Source organism: Trichosurus vulpecula, chromosome 9 (assembly GCF_011100635.1).
Source record: "Trichosurus vulpecula isolate mTriVul1 chromosome 9, mTriVul1.pri, whole genome shotgun sequence".
Taxonomy (NCBI): Eukaryota; Metazoa; Chordata; class Mammalia; order Diprotodontia; family Phalangeridae; genus Trichosurus; species Trichosurus vulpecula.
Genome location: NC_050581.1, coordinates 120,020,998 through 120,035,879, shown reverse-complemented (window position 1 = coordinate 120,035,879; position 14,882 = coordinate 120,020,998). Strand labels below are relative to the sequence as shown.

General features: G+C 52.9%; 1 protein-coding gene across 2 annotated transcripts in view; it reads right to left on the bottom strand.

The window, feature by feature from the left end:
• Positions 1-212: 212 nt before the first annotated feature.
• GNAI2 (G protein subunit alpha i2) overlaps positions 213-14,882 on the bottom strand; it is a 99,161-nt gene continuing 84,491 nt past the window's right edge. The window contains exons 5-9 of one of the 2 annotated variants that reach the window (XM_036738408.1): positions 12,972-13,100; positions 8,403-8,532; positions 7,349-7,502; positions 2,465-2,659; positions 213-1,626 (exon numbers count right to left, since the gene is read on the bottom strand). In XM_036738408.1, the coding sequence (XP_036594303.1) occupies positions 2,469-2,659; positions 7,349-7,502; positions 8,403-8,532; positions 12,972-13,100 (604 nt within the window). In that variant the 3' untranslated portion in view covers positions 213-1,626; positions 2,465-2,468. Of the gene's footprint in view, positions 1,627-2,439; positions 2,660-7,348; positions 7,503-8,402; positions 8,533-12,971; positions 13,101-14,882 lie in introns of both variants that reach the window. The other variant, XM_036738407.1, reaches the window with a different exon arrangement.

The following is a 14,882-nucleotide window of genomic DNA, read 5'->3' as shown; positions in this document are numbered from 1 at the left end:
AAGGCCCAGCCCAGAGGCCAACTAGCCACCATACACCACCAGTGCTTGTCCAGATGTGGGAGCACCAGCACCCCTCACTGTACCAGGACAGGATGCCCTCCCAACCCTCCAGGCCAGTGCAGGAGAGTCCTGGGAACTTAAGCCAGAGGCTGGAGCCTGGAGAGACCCCTCAGCCACATCAGAGAAGACAAAAGAGTCAGACTCAGAACAGGTAGATTTTTTTCTTTCTACATTTTATTATTTCAAACCAGGTGAACAATTTGATAAAATGTGTGAAAAAAGCAAGGAGGCATCCGATGCTGTTGACTCTGGGGCCTGGGGCAGGGTTCAGGGGCTGACGATGAGGGATGAAGATGGGAGCCCTCATGGCAGTGGCCTTTCCTATCGTTAGAGCTAAGGAGCTACAGTTAATGGAGCTGATGGGAGAGCTGCCGAAATGGGACGGAGGCAGGGGTGAAGGGGAATGAGGCAGGGCTGGTGGGAGTGGGAGATGAGGAGAAGCCCCCGGTGACATTGGCAGTTGACCCAAGACTTAGCCCTTTGGAAACCTTTGTTTGGGGGGGGGTGGAGTTGGAATGGAGAATTCTTGGGGGGTGGGGAGGGATGGAGTTGGAATGAATTCTTGGAAGGGGTTGGAATGGAGAAGAAAAGGAAGAGGGGGAAGGAGATGAGGCTTCGGGTGGCTGGAGAGGCTGCTATCCCATCATCGGTGGGTATAGAATACAGGCAAAGCCCCCACAACAGCCCCCAGGGCCAGAGCAAGCAATGAGAGAGACAGATGTAAACAGACAGACAGCCAAGGCACGGGCTCCCCTGGAGGAGGTGATCCAGCACAGATCAGGACGACTCAGCCATTTAGTACACGACAGTTTTAAATAGTCTTCTCTAAAAAGGTCCCTAAAGTTCTGTTTTATATTTAAAAAAAACACACACACAAAAGGCCCAAGAAAAACAGAGAGGAGCTTTGGGACTTCTGGGCTAAGGAATGTTGTCATCAGTGTCACCGTCCTGCTCAGGGTAGGTTTGTGCTTTATCCTGGAAGGGCTCCCCAAGGCCCTGAGGGGGCTGGGCCAGCCTGGGAGGGAACAGGCACAGCTGTCCAGGGGCTTCCTGCGAATGCAGGGACCAGGGGGCCGTAAACATGGACCAGGGGCTGGGCTCGGGGGATGTCCTGGCAAGGCAGAGGTGCCAACAGTATTAGCCAGAGAAGTACAGGGTTTCCTTTACCACAAACCCAAGTTTCAGAAAGACTGACACCCCCCTCCCCCCAACACAGAATAAAATAGAAGAGAAACCAGGATGCGGCCCAGGGTGGAGCTGATGAAGGGACTGCTGGGGTGGGAGGGCTGGGGAGGGGGCAGGCTTAGGGGAGGCAGGAGGTCCCTCACAGCTGCTGGGCTAGGCTGGGCTGGGCCAAGAAGGCTCAGATCCAAACCTCAGGGGCCTCTGCCTTCCACTCTTCACCAAAGTCTCTTTGTTAGGTGGGGGAGAAACCAAAACATGGAAACAGAGGGAGAGGGGAGGAGACTGGGGAGAGAAGTTGAAGTCGCTATGATGGTGCATTCTTCCTTCCTTGGTCCTGTCTGCATCTTCCTCCTGCTCAAAGACTGAGCAGCTCAAGTGGTCCTGATGGGGGGAGAGAGAGAGAAGATCACTGGAGCCCTGGGGGGCAGGGCAGAGAGATCACTGGAGCCCTGGTGGGGGGAGACGGGGCAGGGTCACACAACCACAGTCCAGGAGGCTCTGCATTGTTCTCGGCCTTCAGGCTGGGTCACTGGTTCCCGGCTGCTCCATGCCACCTCCCTGCCTCCCACCAGGACGTTCCCACTGCAGTGTCTCTCTCAGCATCTCCTTCCCTCTGGCCTACCCAGCCCTCAGAACAATGACCCTGCCCATTCATCAAGGCCCTGGCTGCAGGCTTAGAAACTAGTCTGCAGTTGCCTGGTTACCAGGTTTTCTAAGGGCCAGGGGGTGGTGAGAAAGATGCTAGCAGCCCCTCCTCTAGCTGTGTCTACAGCCAACCCCCTGTTGCTAGGACCCCCCGGTGGAGGGAGAGCCCTGTCTGGACTTCAATTCCAGTCAGTGTTCCTGCATTACTCAGAGAACCTTGCACTTTTAAAATTGCCTTCAAACTGTATGTGTGTGTGTGTGTGTATGCGCATGTGTGTGTGTGTATGCGTGTGTGTGTGTGTGTGTGTGTGTGTGTGTTCGTGCGCGTGCTCGCAGGCGCATGCACGCTGATCTCTTCCTCAGACCAGGGGCTCCCTAAGAAGTTTACAGCCCTTGCCCCTGGCTTGTCCTCCCACCCGCTCTTTAGACAGAAGACTTCCTGAGGTCAGGGCTGTGCCTCCCCCAGAATGCTCAGCCCCAGCTATCCCTGCACTTCGAGGTCCTTGCCTCTCCACTCCCCCCTTCTGCCCCATCCTCCCTGGTTCTCACCTCCCGCCCGCAGGCCCTCGGCCACCTGCTCAGAAGAGGCCGCAGTCCTTCAGGTTGTTTTTAATGATGACGTCGGTGACGGCATCAAACACGAACTGCACGTTCTTGGTATCGGTGGCACATGTGAAGTGCGTGTAAATTTCCTTGGTGTCCTTCCTCTTGTTCAGGTCCTCGAATTTGCTCTGGATGTAGCTGGCAGCCTCATCATACTTGTTTGCCCCTGGGGAGAGATGGGGATATTGCAGTATGTGGTGAAGAAAAGTGCTGCAGCGGTGGGTAGTGGCTACCCCCTGCTACTAGCTCTGTGACTCCCAGGCCGGTCACTTCCCAGATCCAGTCCAAGTCCCAGTCCAAGCCCCACTGCCTCCTTAGCTCTCAGGGGCTAAGCTCTGTCTCCAGTTCACCAGGACCAGGTGCCAGAGACAACTCAGGGCATACCTCTGGTAGGGGCTCACCAAGGTACAGAGAATAAACTGAGAAAAACAATTCTGATAAGGAAAAAGGGGAATTGTCTAAAGAATCTGATGTGGATACAGAGGGAACTCCTCTGCCCACTGAGGACCTTAAAAGGACTTGTGCAGAATGTGTAAGCATGGGCAGGTAAAGAACGAATACAAAAACAAGGTTGCAGAAGACAGCTAAAGAGAATGACTTTCCAGTTGTACTGGGGAGAAGAGAAGGGTCATAGAAAGAACAAGGCGCTGCTCAGGCTGGATGGGACAATGGAGATGAATACCAAAGGGAACGTTCATGTTGTTACTGTTTTCTCTGCCTAGGAAAGTCATCTTTGGACAGAGAAAGAATGAACAAAAGTGGCTGATGGGAGACCGTCTGATGACTCTGGATGAGCCCGAGCCATCAGGTCTAGAGAATCGCTCTCTCTGGATATTGAGAAGACGGGCAGACGTGGTCACTGAATCACTGTCAGTGAACTTTGAAAGACCAAGGAGAAGATGAGAAGTGCTACGGAATCGGAGTGGAGCAAAGGCTGCTCCAAGGAGCCAGAAAGGGGGGAAAGTAGAATTTATCAATTGTATGTATAGATCCCTGATGCAATCTGAGAATGTGTTAGTTACTATGGGGATGGCCAGAGAATGGACATCTAGAAGTGGAGGCAGCGATCAATCACAAAGGGGTTTTCATGTGTGGGGATAAATGTAAATTTATGCTTGGGATCCAAAAATCAAACTCCCAAATCAAAGATGGCTTTTTTAACAGCAGGTCAAATTAGATGAACTTCATTTCCTTTTCTGACTCCATTTCTAGACCGATGCTGGTTACCTAGATTTCCACAGAGCATTTTACCAAAGTGGTCCAGACAAAGAGATTCGGGCTAGATGAAATTCCAGGGAGGCCAATTCTGACCTGCTGAATGGCCACGTCCAAAGAATAGTCATTCGTGGTCTGATGACACCTTGGAAGGCCTTCCGTAGGGGAGGGTCCTTGGGTCATGGCCTTGGCACCATCATCTTCTGGAACAAGCGCCAGACTTGGAGCCAGATCCAGCCTCTGAAACTCACTGGCTATGTGACCTCTGGCAAGGACTCCTGGCTTTTCTCAGCTCACTTTCTCCATCTGTAGAATGGAGATGTCACCTGTACAACTTACTGCACCTAAATTTCAATTCAATTTAATTCAGCAAACATTAGTAAGTGCCTGAAGTGTGTGAGGTCCTGGGAATACCAGGATGAAAACAAAAAATGGCCCCTCTGGTTGAGGAATTACATGCTCCTGGAGGTGGAAGATGGGGAGATGATAGGTGCACAGAGATGATGATGATGACGTAGCATTACAGCATTTATATAGAGCTTTAGAGTTTGCTGGGCACTTTACGTGTTACCTCGTTCGATGTTCATCACAGCCTGGTGGGGAAGGAGCTATTATTGTCCCCATTTTACAGATGGAAAAATTGAGGCTAGGGGAGGTTAAGTGACTTGCCCAGAGTCAAACAGTAAATGTCTGAGGCAGGATTTGAACTCAGGTCTTCCTGATTCTGGGTCCAGCGCTTAATCCACCCAGTGGCCTCAAAGTAATTTCAAGAGGGACAAAGCACTGATGGGCTGGAGAAGATCAGGTCAAAGTCTGAGTAAGACAAAGTAAGAGGCGGCACCTGGGCTGGCCCTTGAAGGGTGCTAGGGATCCTAAGAGGCAGAGGTTAGGAGGGAGGGCATTCCAAGCATGGGGACAGTCTATGCAAAGACCTGGAAGCTGGAGATCTCAGAGCCAGTCCAGGGAGCAGGTGGAAGACCAGGGTGGCTAGTGGGTATAGTGCTGGAAGGCGAGGACTGGAAAGTAAGCATGGAAGGTTACGTGGGAAGCAGACTGAAAGGGCTTTCAGTGTTAGGCTAGGGAGCTTGTGTTCTGTCCTAGGGACAGGAGGGAGCCACAGAGGATTCTTGAGAAGGGGAGTGAAATGGCCACATCAGTAATTTAGGAACATTCATTTGAGCTGTGTGGAAAATGGACTGGAGAGGAGAAAAACCAGAAGCAAGGAGACTAAACAAAAGGGGTTTTTTTTGGAGGGGGGAAGGCAGGGCAATTGGGGTTAAGTGACTTGCCCAAAGTCACACAGCTAGTAAGTGTGTCAAGCGTCTGAGGCAGCATTTGAACTCGGGTCCTCCTGACTCCAGGGCCGGTGCTCTAATCACTGCACCACCTAGCTGCCCCAGAAAGTTATTATAATAGTCCAGGTCCACCTGGAGAGATGGAGGCCTGAGAGCTTGAGACCTCAGGGAGAGGGAAGGGGATGGATGAATGAGATGCCATGGAGGTCATCGGTCGGTCAGTCAAGGATGTATTGAGTACCCACAGTAAGCCACACTCTATGCCAGGCCCTACGCCTGGGGTACAGAGAAGGGCAGAAACACACTCCTTGCCCTCAAGAAGCTCCCGAATGGGGGAGACAACATGCAAAGAATATTTCTATACAGTTAAAATGCCCGGTAGTGTCAGAGGCCTACAAGGGAGGGGAGAAGGGAAGCAGGCCAGGAGGGGCAGGTGAGGATGGAGAGTGCACCATGCATGGAGTCCGGCCACTTACAAGAGGGTGGAGAGAGCAATAAAGGTCAGGAGGAGCCCCCAGTATGATGTCTGTATAACCACAGCATCTTGGTGTTTTCCAGGAAAGGTCTTAAAGGCGGCTGAATGCAAGCCTCGCCCTGCTCTTCACTTCTATTTGGAAGGATGCATGCCATTGGCACATGTAACTTTGCAAACAGAAGAGAGAGGATACCTTAAGGTTTGCAAAGTATTTCACACGTATCATCTTGTGACACCCCTTGGAGAGTGGCTGTTATTGTTGGGCTGACTCTGTTGATGAGGTGAAAGGTTCTCAGCTAAGTGGAATGCACAGGGTCCCCCAGCAGACGGGATTCAGGCCCACCCAGCACTGTCTCCACTAGGCCGCCACATTGTGCACAGAGCAGCAGTCTCCCATTTTGCAGAGGAGGCAAACCGAGGTCATGTGGGTATTGAGCTGAGAAGCTACCCCGGGCTCCCACTGTTACGTACACCACGATGTGCCTACATGAGCCAGGGAGAAGCTGATTGGCTTTTCTCTTAAATGAACCGTGGGCAGAGAGCTGGACTTGGGAGGCAGGATTTGAGTTCAAGTCCTGCCTTAGACATTTACTAGCTGCGGTACCCTGGGTCCCTGAGCTCTCTCAGCCTCAGTTTCTTCAACACTAAAAGGATGGGGGTGGGCTTGATGATCTCCCAAGTCCTTTCCAGCTCAGGCTGGGGCCATGGCCCTGGGAAGCTGAGAGTCTCAGGGCAAGATTTCAGGGCGATACATTTGTATCCTTCTGTCCTGTGGCCAGTAAAGCTCTAGAAGAGGCACCAGGCCTGAGAGAGTGGGGCACTGGGCATAGAGATCCATGTGGCTGCACCACTCGGGAAGGTGGCAAGGAAGGGCAGAAGATGGGTGCAGGAGCCAGCACCAGGCCAAGGCCCCTTCCTTCCTGGGGTCTGGTTTTTTCCCCAAATATGTTTACAAAAGGAGCTCAGAGGAATGGGGGCCAAGACAGAATCACAGGTTTGGGGGCGGGAAGAGACTCAGAGGCCATCCAGTCACTTTGTTTTCTAGGTGCGGTGGCTGTTGCCAGTAAGGTTGGTGGCCCGAGGCCAGGGAAGCTGGCACACAATTCAGTCTTCCCCCCACCGGCCTCCCCACCTCTGCCCTCCCTTCTCTTCTAGTTACTGGTGGAAGCCTGGCTCATCCTCCCCAGTGTGGTGGGTCCTCTGTCAGAGGAGCTTCCTGAGGCCCCATCTGTCCCCTCTGGGGCAGTTTGTATGGCCAGGAGTGAGGGGAGCTTGGCCAGCTGTCATTCTCCTCTCCTCCAGCAGGGGTCCCCCTTGGACCACCGGAGAGCACTGTCTCCCTTCTCTTGCCCAGTGGTATCTAATGGGGTCTCGGCTCTTCCCCATGACCCATCCTACTGTCAGGGCTGACTTGCCTCCTATTCTCCCTCTCCTTGCAGGGCCTGGTTCCTTTTACCCTGGACAGGGGAACACTAGGGAGGGGACATCGGGAATGCCTGGCCTGAGCACTTGGAGCCTCGTCTTCAGAGCCCCGCCCTCTCTGGGCTCGAGTCCACTCTGGACACAGAGGAGGTATAAGGGCAATTAGGAAAAGTGCTCAGGGGGCCTTTAGGTCATTTGTTCTGACTGAGGAAGCAGAGGCCCTAAGGTCCCATAGGTGGTCACGTGCTCATGCTGCCTCCTTCACTGCCAGGGGCTGCAGAATAGAGAATCCCCCCTGTGCACCCCTGGCATGGCTGCTGGCCTGCGCACCTCTCCTCCACTCCCTCCAGAGACTCGGGGAAGCAGATGGAGAGGCCTCCCCAGCCCCCCGGGCACCTGGGGAAGCAGATGGCAACGTTCCTCCTCCCTTCCTCTAGCCAGGCCTCACCTGAGTACTCAGGAAAGCAGATGGTGAGGGGGCTGTGGGTGATCTTCTCTTCAAACAGGTCCTTCTTGTTGAGGAAGAGGATGATGGAGGTGTCTGTGAACCACTTGTTGTTACAAATGCTGTCGAAGAGCTTCATGCTCTCGTGCATGCGATTCTAGAGAAGGCAGAGCGGAGAGGGATGGTCAGCTGAGGGGGAGGAAGAAGCAGGGAATACTTTGGAGACCATGTCCTGGCCTCAGGCTCCAGCGTGGGAGGGAGGGAGCAAGATGTACCACAGTAGAGGCCACCCCATTCCACCTGCCACGGGCCAGAGCAGGGCCAGAAGAGGTCCCTTTCTGGTCACGGCCCCAGCCATAGCTAGGTAGTGGGCTGGGGGGTGTGTGTATAGAGGGATGGAGGGAGATCAGGACTGTCATATGGGACCAACACGCTGGGGTATCTGGGAAAACAGCTCAGTAAGTGGTGTCTGGGCACTGCCGCTGCCGCCCACCATGCCTAGGGGTCTCCTTGTTTGCTAGTTTGCCAGCTGAGCCCTTTCTAGGAGCCACTGGGATGAAGCAGGGAGGCAGCCGTGGGTGACTGGGAGACTGAGGCCCCTTTGTTATTAGAGATAAGCCGCTCAGCCTCTTAGAGAGGGGAGAAGACAGGAGAGGCCTGTGGGGAGAACATCTTGGCCTGACCCAAGGCAGAAGGCAATTCTCTATCTGCAAGGCCTTCTTCCTCCTCCTAAGACCCAGCCCAAGGTCCATCCATAGCTAGACATTCCCACCACGTTTTCTAAACTATCCTCCCCTCCCCCGTCCCCCAACTCCTTCTGTAATTAGACTTTTCTGCTAATTGTTAGTGGGAACGTTTCATCTAGAGACTGAGGGCTCCTTAGGGCAGAAGGAAGGGGTGGCTGTTTCCCCCACTCCTAGTCTCCTTACTCCTTCCTTTCCAATGGCCCTCCCCCTCTCCTCTACCCCACCACCTCCCATGAAGCTTTGGTGGGTACTGGGGAGGTCAATCCCATGTGCCTGAAGCCTCTGTGGGGAGCACTGGGGTGGCACCTTACCATCTCCTCATCTTCAGCCAGGACCAGGTCATAGGCGCTCAGTGCCACACAGAAGATGATGGCTGTCACACCCTCAAAACAGTGAATCCACTTCTTTCGCTCGGACCTCTGCCCGCCCACATCAAACATCCTGCAAACACCCAGGGCTCAAGTCAGTCCGTGGCTCCTGCTGGTGGAGCTGCCTCTCCTACCCCAGCCCCAGATTTGAGAAGGAAACTAGATTCCCTCTTGGCTCCCACCCTGCTTGGCCCTGGCCTTGAGCAAGTGTCTCCTAGAATCTCAGAGGGCATCTAGTCTGAGCAACCTGGGCCCTCAGCGAGTGGTGAGCCAGCCTCCGCCCCAGTATATCCAGGGATGAGATGCTGAGGAAATCCCAGGTGGCCCGGCCTCCTGCTGGACGGGTTCCAATGCTATGAAGTTTTCCTTACCTTGAGACCAAATGATCCTCTCTCTAGTGCTGCCCTCTGGGGCCAAGAGAACTAGTGGAATGTCACGGGCACTGAGAGTCCTTTTAGCTGCTTGAGGACAGCCCTGTCCCACCCCTTCACCCTGTGTGTGTATGTGTGTGTGTGTCTGAGGGCAGTCCTCACAACAGCCCTCTGAGGCTGGTAGCACAGGTATCATCACCCCCCTTTTAGAGAAGTCTCAGGAAAGGTCAATGACACATCTGTGGTCACAAGCTGGGTTCTGAGTGTCAAGTCCTCGCTCTGTTACAGGGGGGACACTGAGGCCAGGCTTAACCTGCTCAGATCCCTCTAAGTAATAAAGGAGTATATGAGTGGGATTAATTATGTTCAGCACCTCCTGATCCCAGAGGTAGGTGGGGATGGGAATTCTTGACTCCACTTCAGGACTGGGCGGAGCACGGTCCTACCATCAGACTGTAGATCAAGACAGCAGAACTGACTTGGGGCATCCCAAGCCTGCAGCTTTCCCACCTGCCCTTGGCTGCCCCAGGTCTCAGAGGGCTGTGGGTCCAAGGACCAGGGGTTGAGCTTCATTCTGAATTCTCATATGGGGCACAGTGGCCTACAGTGAATGAGCTCTCCCAGGTCTAGATGTGGTCCTTGCTGGTGAGTTCTGGCCAAGCCCTTCCTCTCTCTGGCCTTCACCAAACGAGGGCATTGGACTGATCAATCTTCAGATTCTCCCCCATACTCTGATCCCTTCTGGTCCTAAGCTGGATGAGGCTCTGTTAGTGCCTGAGGCAGCCCCGGCCTCAGCTCCTGCTGACCACCCACGTGGCTCCTGTGGCTCCCGCCTCTTCACAGTGACAGGTTCTCACAGCTGCCAGCCCACAGAGAAGCAGAGGACACATGGCCCCCAGGTATGAGGATTTCCTTTTCTCTGGGGCGGGGGGAGGGGGGAAGAGGGGGCTGCGCCTGCTAAGCACGACAACAGTGATGCTGACTCCTCTTTTAGACTGTAGCTCTTATAGGCTCACAAAGCCCCTGAGCGGATCTTGGAGGGAGGTTGTCCAAGGGCAATTATCCCCATTTTACAGATTTGAAGCTGAAGCTCCACCAGGTACAGTGCCTCTTGAGGCCATACCACCAGCAAGGACCTGAGCCAGAATTTAAAGCCAAGGTTCCAGGCTCCAAGTCTCTTATTCTCCCCCAAATGAGAGCAATCAATCATAGTCATACACTCTCCCTCATGCTCAGTAAACTGTAACATGCTGTTGGGAGTCCTCCCAGGCCTGGCCTTGCCCCTTCTCCCTGGTGGCAGGGCCCCAGCACACAGCTATGCCCAGCTCACCCTCCAACATGCCAGTGGCTAGGGCCAAGTTCCTTTCTCTTGGACAGGGAATTAGGGGTTCTGGTCCTGGCTCTGCCAGTGACTTACTATGTGGGCATGGGCAAGTTCTCTCACCTCTGGGGGCCTTAATTTCCTCATCTTAAAATGGAGGGGAAAACTGGACGATCTTTAAAGTTCCTCCCACCTCTGACATGGGATTTTCTAATGAGCATCATACTATTCTCTAATCATCAGCCACAGAGCTCTTTCTCTGGCTTCTCAATAGAGGAAGCGATGGGAAAATGAGTCTCAGATACCTTTGTTTGAGGGGTCCGACCCTCAGGGCAAGGGTGAGAGGACAGTCCCTCAGTCCTGCTGCTATTGGTCCCCCCTCCTTGGCAGGCTCAACTCTCTGGTCTCACCACTGACTCCTTCCAAGCCCCTGCCCGCCGAGGCAGGCTCCGAGAGGGCTGAACGAAGCAGCTACTTTACCGTGCTATTGCAGCTGTCTGTGTGGTGTTCCCTCAGAAGATTTTTTTGTAGTTATGAAAGTGTCCCCATAGTGAGTTTAGGAGGTGATGAGAGTTTGGAAAAATCCTCTTTTTTTTTCAGGGAAAAAAAAACGGAGGGAGAACCCTGTTGGAGCTGGGAGCGCTCCGAGAGATCATTTAATCCAATGCCCTCAATATGCAGATGTGGAAACTGAGGCCCAGGTATGGAAAGGGCACTGCCCAGTCACACAGAAGTGTGTGCCGGCTGGAGCCTGCTGCTGATGCTGTGACTCTCTGCCAGAACTGGGAGTGGGGGACCTGGCCAGGCCTCCTCCAGAGTTCCAGGGACAGAACCCTGGAAAATGGGCAGGCAGACCCTTTCTCTCAGGACATGGGTTTGAATCCTGTCATGGCTGCTCACTACCTGCGTGACTACGAGCAACAACAGCCTTCCTCACTCTGTAGCTCGGCTTCCCCACCTGTAAGACGAGGGAAGAATGGACTTGATGCCTAAAGTCTCTTCTAGAGCTAAGCCCTGATTCTATGATACTTCTCTAGGGGCACAACAAAGAATAGGCCCCAGCCCTCCTTTGGATATGTGTGTGCAAACGCCGAATAGAAAAAAGCATTTGGTCAATAGAAGCTCATGCCATCTTTCTCTATAACCCTGAAACCTGTGGGAAATGTTTGGCACAGGATGGAAAGGGGACCACAAGAGGGCTACAGGCCAGCATCCTGGGGCATCTGGACACACCAATTCGAGGATCTGGAGGCAGAGTCATCCAGTCCGGCTGAGCCGGGCAGGAGGCCGAGAACAGAGCAGCAGGCATTTGGAATCTTGGGATTATCTTCGTTTCTTCCCTCTCACATCCAGCTGGCTGCCAGCTCTGGATGACTCTGCCTTCACACTCTTCCCTTCTATTCTACAGCCTGGCCCTCGTCACTGCTCGTCTGGATGATTCCACAACCTCCCACCTCTGGTGCTTTGCTCAGGACCCTTCAAAGTCTCCCTAGGTGCTCTCCTGCCTGAGACTCAAGGCCCTCTACAATCCGGGGTGCCTCTGCTGATGTACCTCATAGTTCCCCTATGCTGCAGCGCAACTAGACAGTACCATGCTCCCAGGAAACTCGCCCTGTGCCTACAGGCCTTTATCAGATTGTCCTCATTCCTGGAATACTCTCCCTGGGCCACTGTGGAATCCTTATCCACTCTTTTTGAAAGCCTGACTCCAAAGCTAACTCCTCTAAGAAGGTAAGATCCCTCTGCTCCCCAGTGCAGGACCTCAGACAACAAGCATTTTGTTCGCACCCTTCTCTACACACACTTACATCACCATCTGGCTGTTTACCATGCTCTCAGATTATAAGCACCCTGAGGGCAGGGACTGTCTTATCTAGAGGCAGTATGGCTGAAGTGCTAGCCTTGGAGTCAGACACGGTATGTGACCTTGGGAGACTCAGCCTCTATTTCTTCGTCTGTAAAATGGGGATAATCACACCAGCCTTGTGGGATTGTTGTGAGGACCTAGGAGTTAATGTACACGTTGTGCTCTGCAAACCTTAAAGATCTAGGTAAAGAGCTAGACTTGTGACTTTAATAGCGCACAGCACTTAGATGGAGAAACTCCCTCTGCCCCTGCACACTGGCAACTGTCCACTAGGCCAGAAGTGTCAGAAGTGTGATTTGAACCTAGGTCACTGACTATGAGGACAGCCCTTATCTACCACATGGTTTATCTCTTAGATTACAAAGTTTTGTTTCTTCTCAATCCCTAACCTTGTGTTCTGAATGCAGTAGGTGCTTAATAAATGTTAACTGTCTTGTCCCGAGGTGAATCTTTTCATTTTTCTCTGTGCTGAGCAACACTCACCCAGCGGAGACAAGCAGCTCTCTGTCACTCATCTGCCCTGACAAAGAGGGAAGGGTGGGGATCGTAGAACTTGGTGAGGGTTTGAAGCCTGGAAGGCTGGAGGTAAGGCCATAGGCTAGGCAGGATCAGGAGTCTAAGAGCCTGGGGTCATCTTCTGGCTCTGTCACCGACCACCTGTGTGACCGTGGCAATCACTTAACCTCTCTAGGCTTCATTCTCCCCATCTGTAAAATGAGGAAGCTGGGCTTGACGGCCTCCTGTGTCCCTGTGTGCACTCCGTCTGTATTTCTATGATCCTTGCTTCTGGCCCTTCAGCACACACAGACCGAGACACCAGTTCTACGCAAGGGGTCTGCTGCTGCTGTCTTTTTGCTAAGATTTCAGTTAACATTTTTATATCATTCTTCTTCAGAGATGTTGGTTAAGAGCTTTCTTTTTTGCTTTATCCTTCCCTGGTTTTAGCCACTTACTTGAAGTGCAGATCCTTGAAGGTGAAATGAGTCTCCACAATGCCAGTGGTCTTCACTCGAGTTCTCAGCACATCCTGCTGAGTGGGGATGTAGTCAGACCGAGATATCCTTTCCAGGTCATTTAGATAGCTGGGTGGGGTGAAAAGAGGGACAGGGTCAGGAAGGAAAGACTTGAGGAAGTGCTGAGGCATTGAAGCCTGTCCAGAGACACAAGAGAAACCCAGCATTCAATCCACCTATTTGCCCCCTGCACCCCCAGGCCCCATACATGTATTCACCCGAACCCAAAGCCCCTCCTTCCCCTCACCAAACACACTGTTATTGTAGGTCACCAGTCTTACCTATCAAAATCCTCTGGTTTTTGCTTCAAACAACTAACCCCACCCCTGAAGTGAAAAGCCTGAGCATGGTTTTCAAAGCCCATTCACATCTCTGATCTTCTTGGATCCTGACCATGCCCTGAGAGGGAGATGGGGCAGAGGCTGTTACCACCAGCCCTTTTATACCCATCTTAAGCTGAGGAAAATGAGATCCAAAGGAGTTGACTCGACCTGCCCAACTGCTAGGGAAACGTTTGCTGAAAGAAGAATTTTTTTTTAATCTGGATCTGTGACTGTTATGTGGAAAACTCCTTCAGCAGACGCAGATGGGCAGCTCATTTGTCATTGACAGTGCCTGAACTGCTTGGGGCACTGATGGGCTTCAGGGACTTATGCAAGGTCACCCAGCTATTGTGTGTCAAAGGCAGGACTTGAATTCAAGTCCTCTAGACTTGAAGCCCAGTCTTCTATCAGCAAGATGCTGTTTGAGTAAGAGCAGTAACAGCTTGCATTTCCATAGTGCTTTAGGGCTGAAGGAGTACTGTCCTCACCACAGCCTAGCAAAGGAGGCAGCTTGACTATGATTATCCCCATTTTACAGAGTGGGAAGCTCTGGCTCAGAGAGGGATAGTGATTCGTCACAGTTTAGGAAGTGTAAGAATTGAGAAAACCTGCTCTTCTGACTCTAGGATCAGAGTTCTTTCTACTATCTCGTCCTGCCTCTCATGAATTGGTTTCACTTTCCTAGCCTCTCTTTGGGAGAGGGCCAACAGCAGGGACTCAGCCAAGGATGGCGTGCATGGGCCAAAGAGGATGGGAGCCAGGTAGTCCTTCTGCTCCGAGAGAAGCCAGGCTCCAGCTAGGTCTCTGCCATGTAATCTCTGGCATATAATTGGGTTAGAACAAACAGGCTGCCTCTGAGCCATTAGCTGGGCTAATCAGGGAATTCTCCAGGCTGTAATCTGGCAATTAGCAGCTCAGAGCTTCCCAGACACAGAATCTCTCCCCACCCCAGCCCCACCTTCTCCCAACAGCAGGGTGGGCTGATGCATGCTGGCCTTCCCAGGGAACTGACAGCCCCATCACAGTCGAGGAGCTGGGAGCCTCATGGGGAGGAGGTGGTGCCGACACCTGTTCCCTAGGGCCTCAGTTCCCTTTTACCCGATAATTAACAAAGCTCCTCTCTCATTAGTGGCAAAACACCTTACGGGCAACAGCTGCTGGGTGGAGGCTGTTCAGGAAGAAAGCCCGGCTGGAGCCCTTGATGTTCCAACCAGGCTGGCAAGCGCCTCTGATGAGTCCCTACTGTGTGCAGATGCCTGGAGTGGGGGCAGGGAGCCAAACAGGGGACAAAAGGCTAGTGAGACAGCAATGCAGGGCAAAGAGTCAGGACATCTGGAGGCCAGGCCTGGCTCTGCCACTCACTGTGTCACTTTGAGCAAGTCCTTTCCTCTGCCTCAGTTTCCCAATCTGTAAAATAGGTGGGTTGGATCTGATCATGTCAAAAGCTCCTTTCCAGCTCTGCATCCAATGAATTTCAAGAGCCCTCTGGGTCAGAAACACTAGCAACACTGTGGAGAGGCCTGGGAGG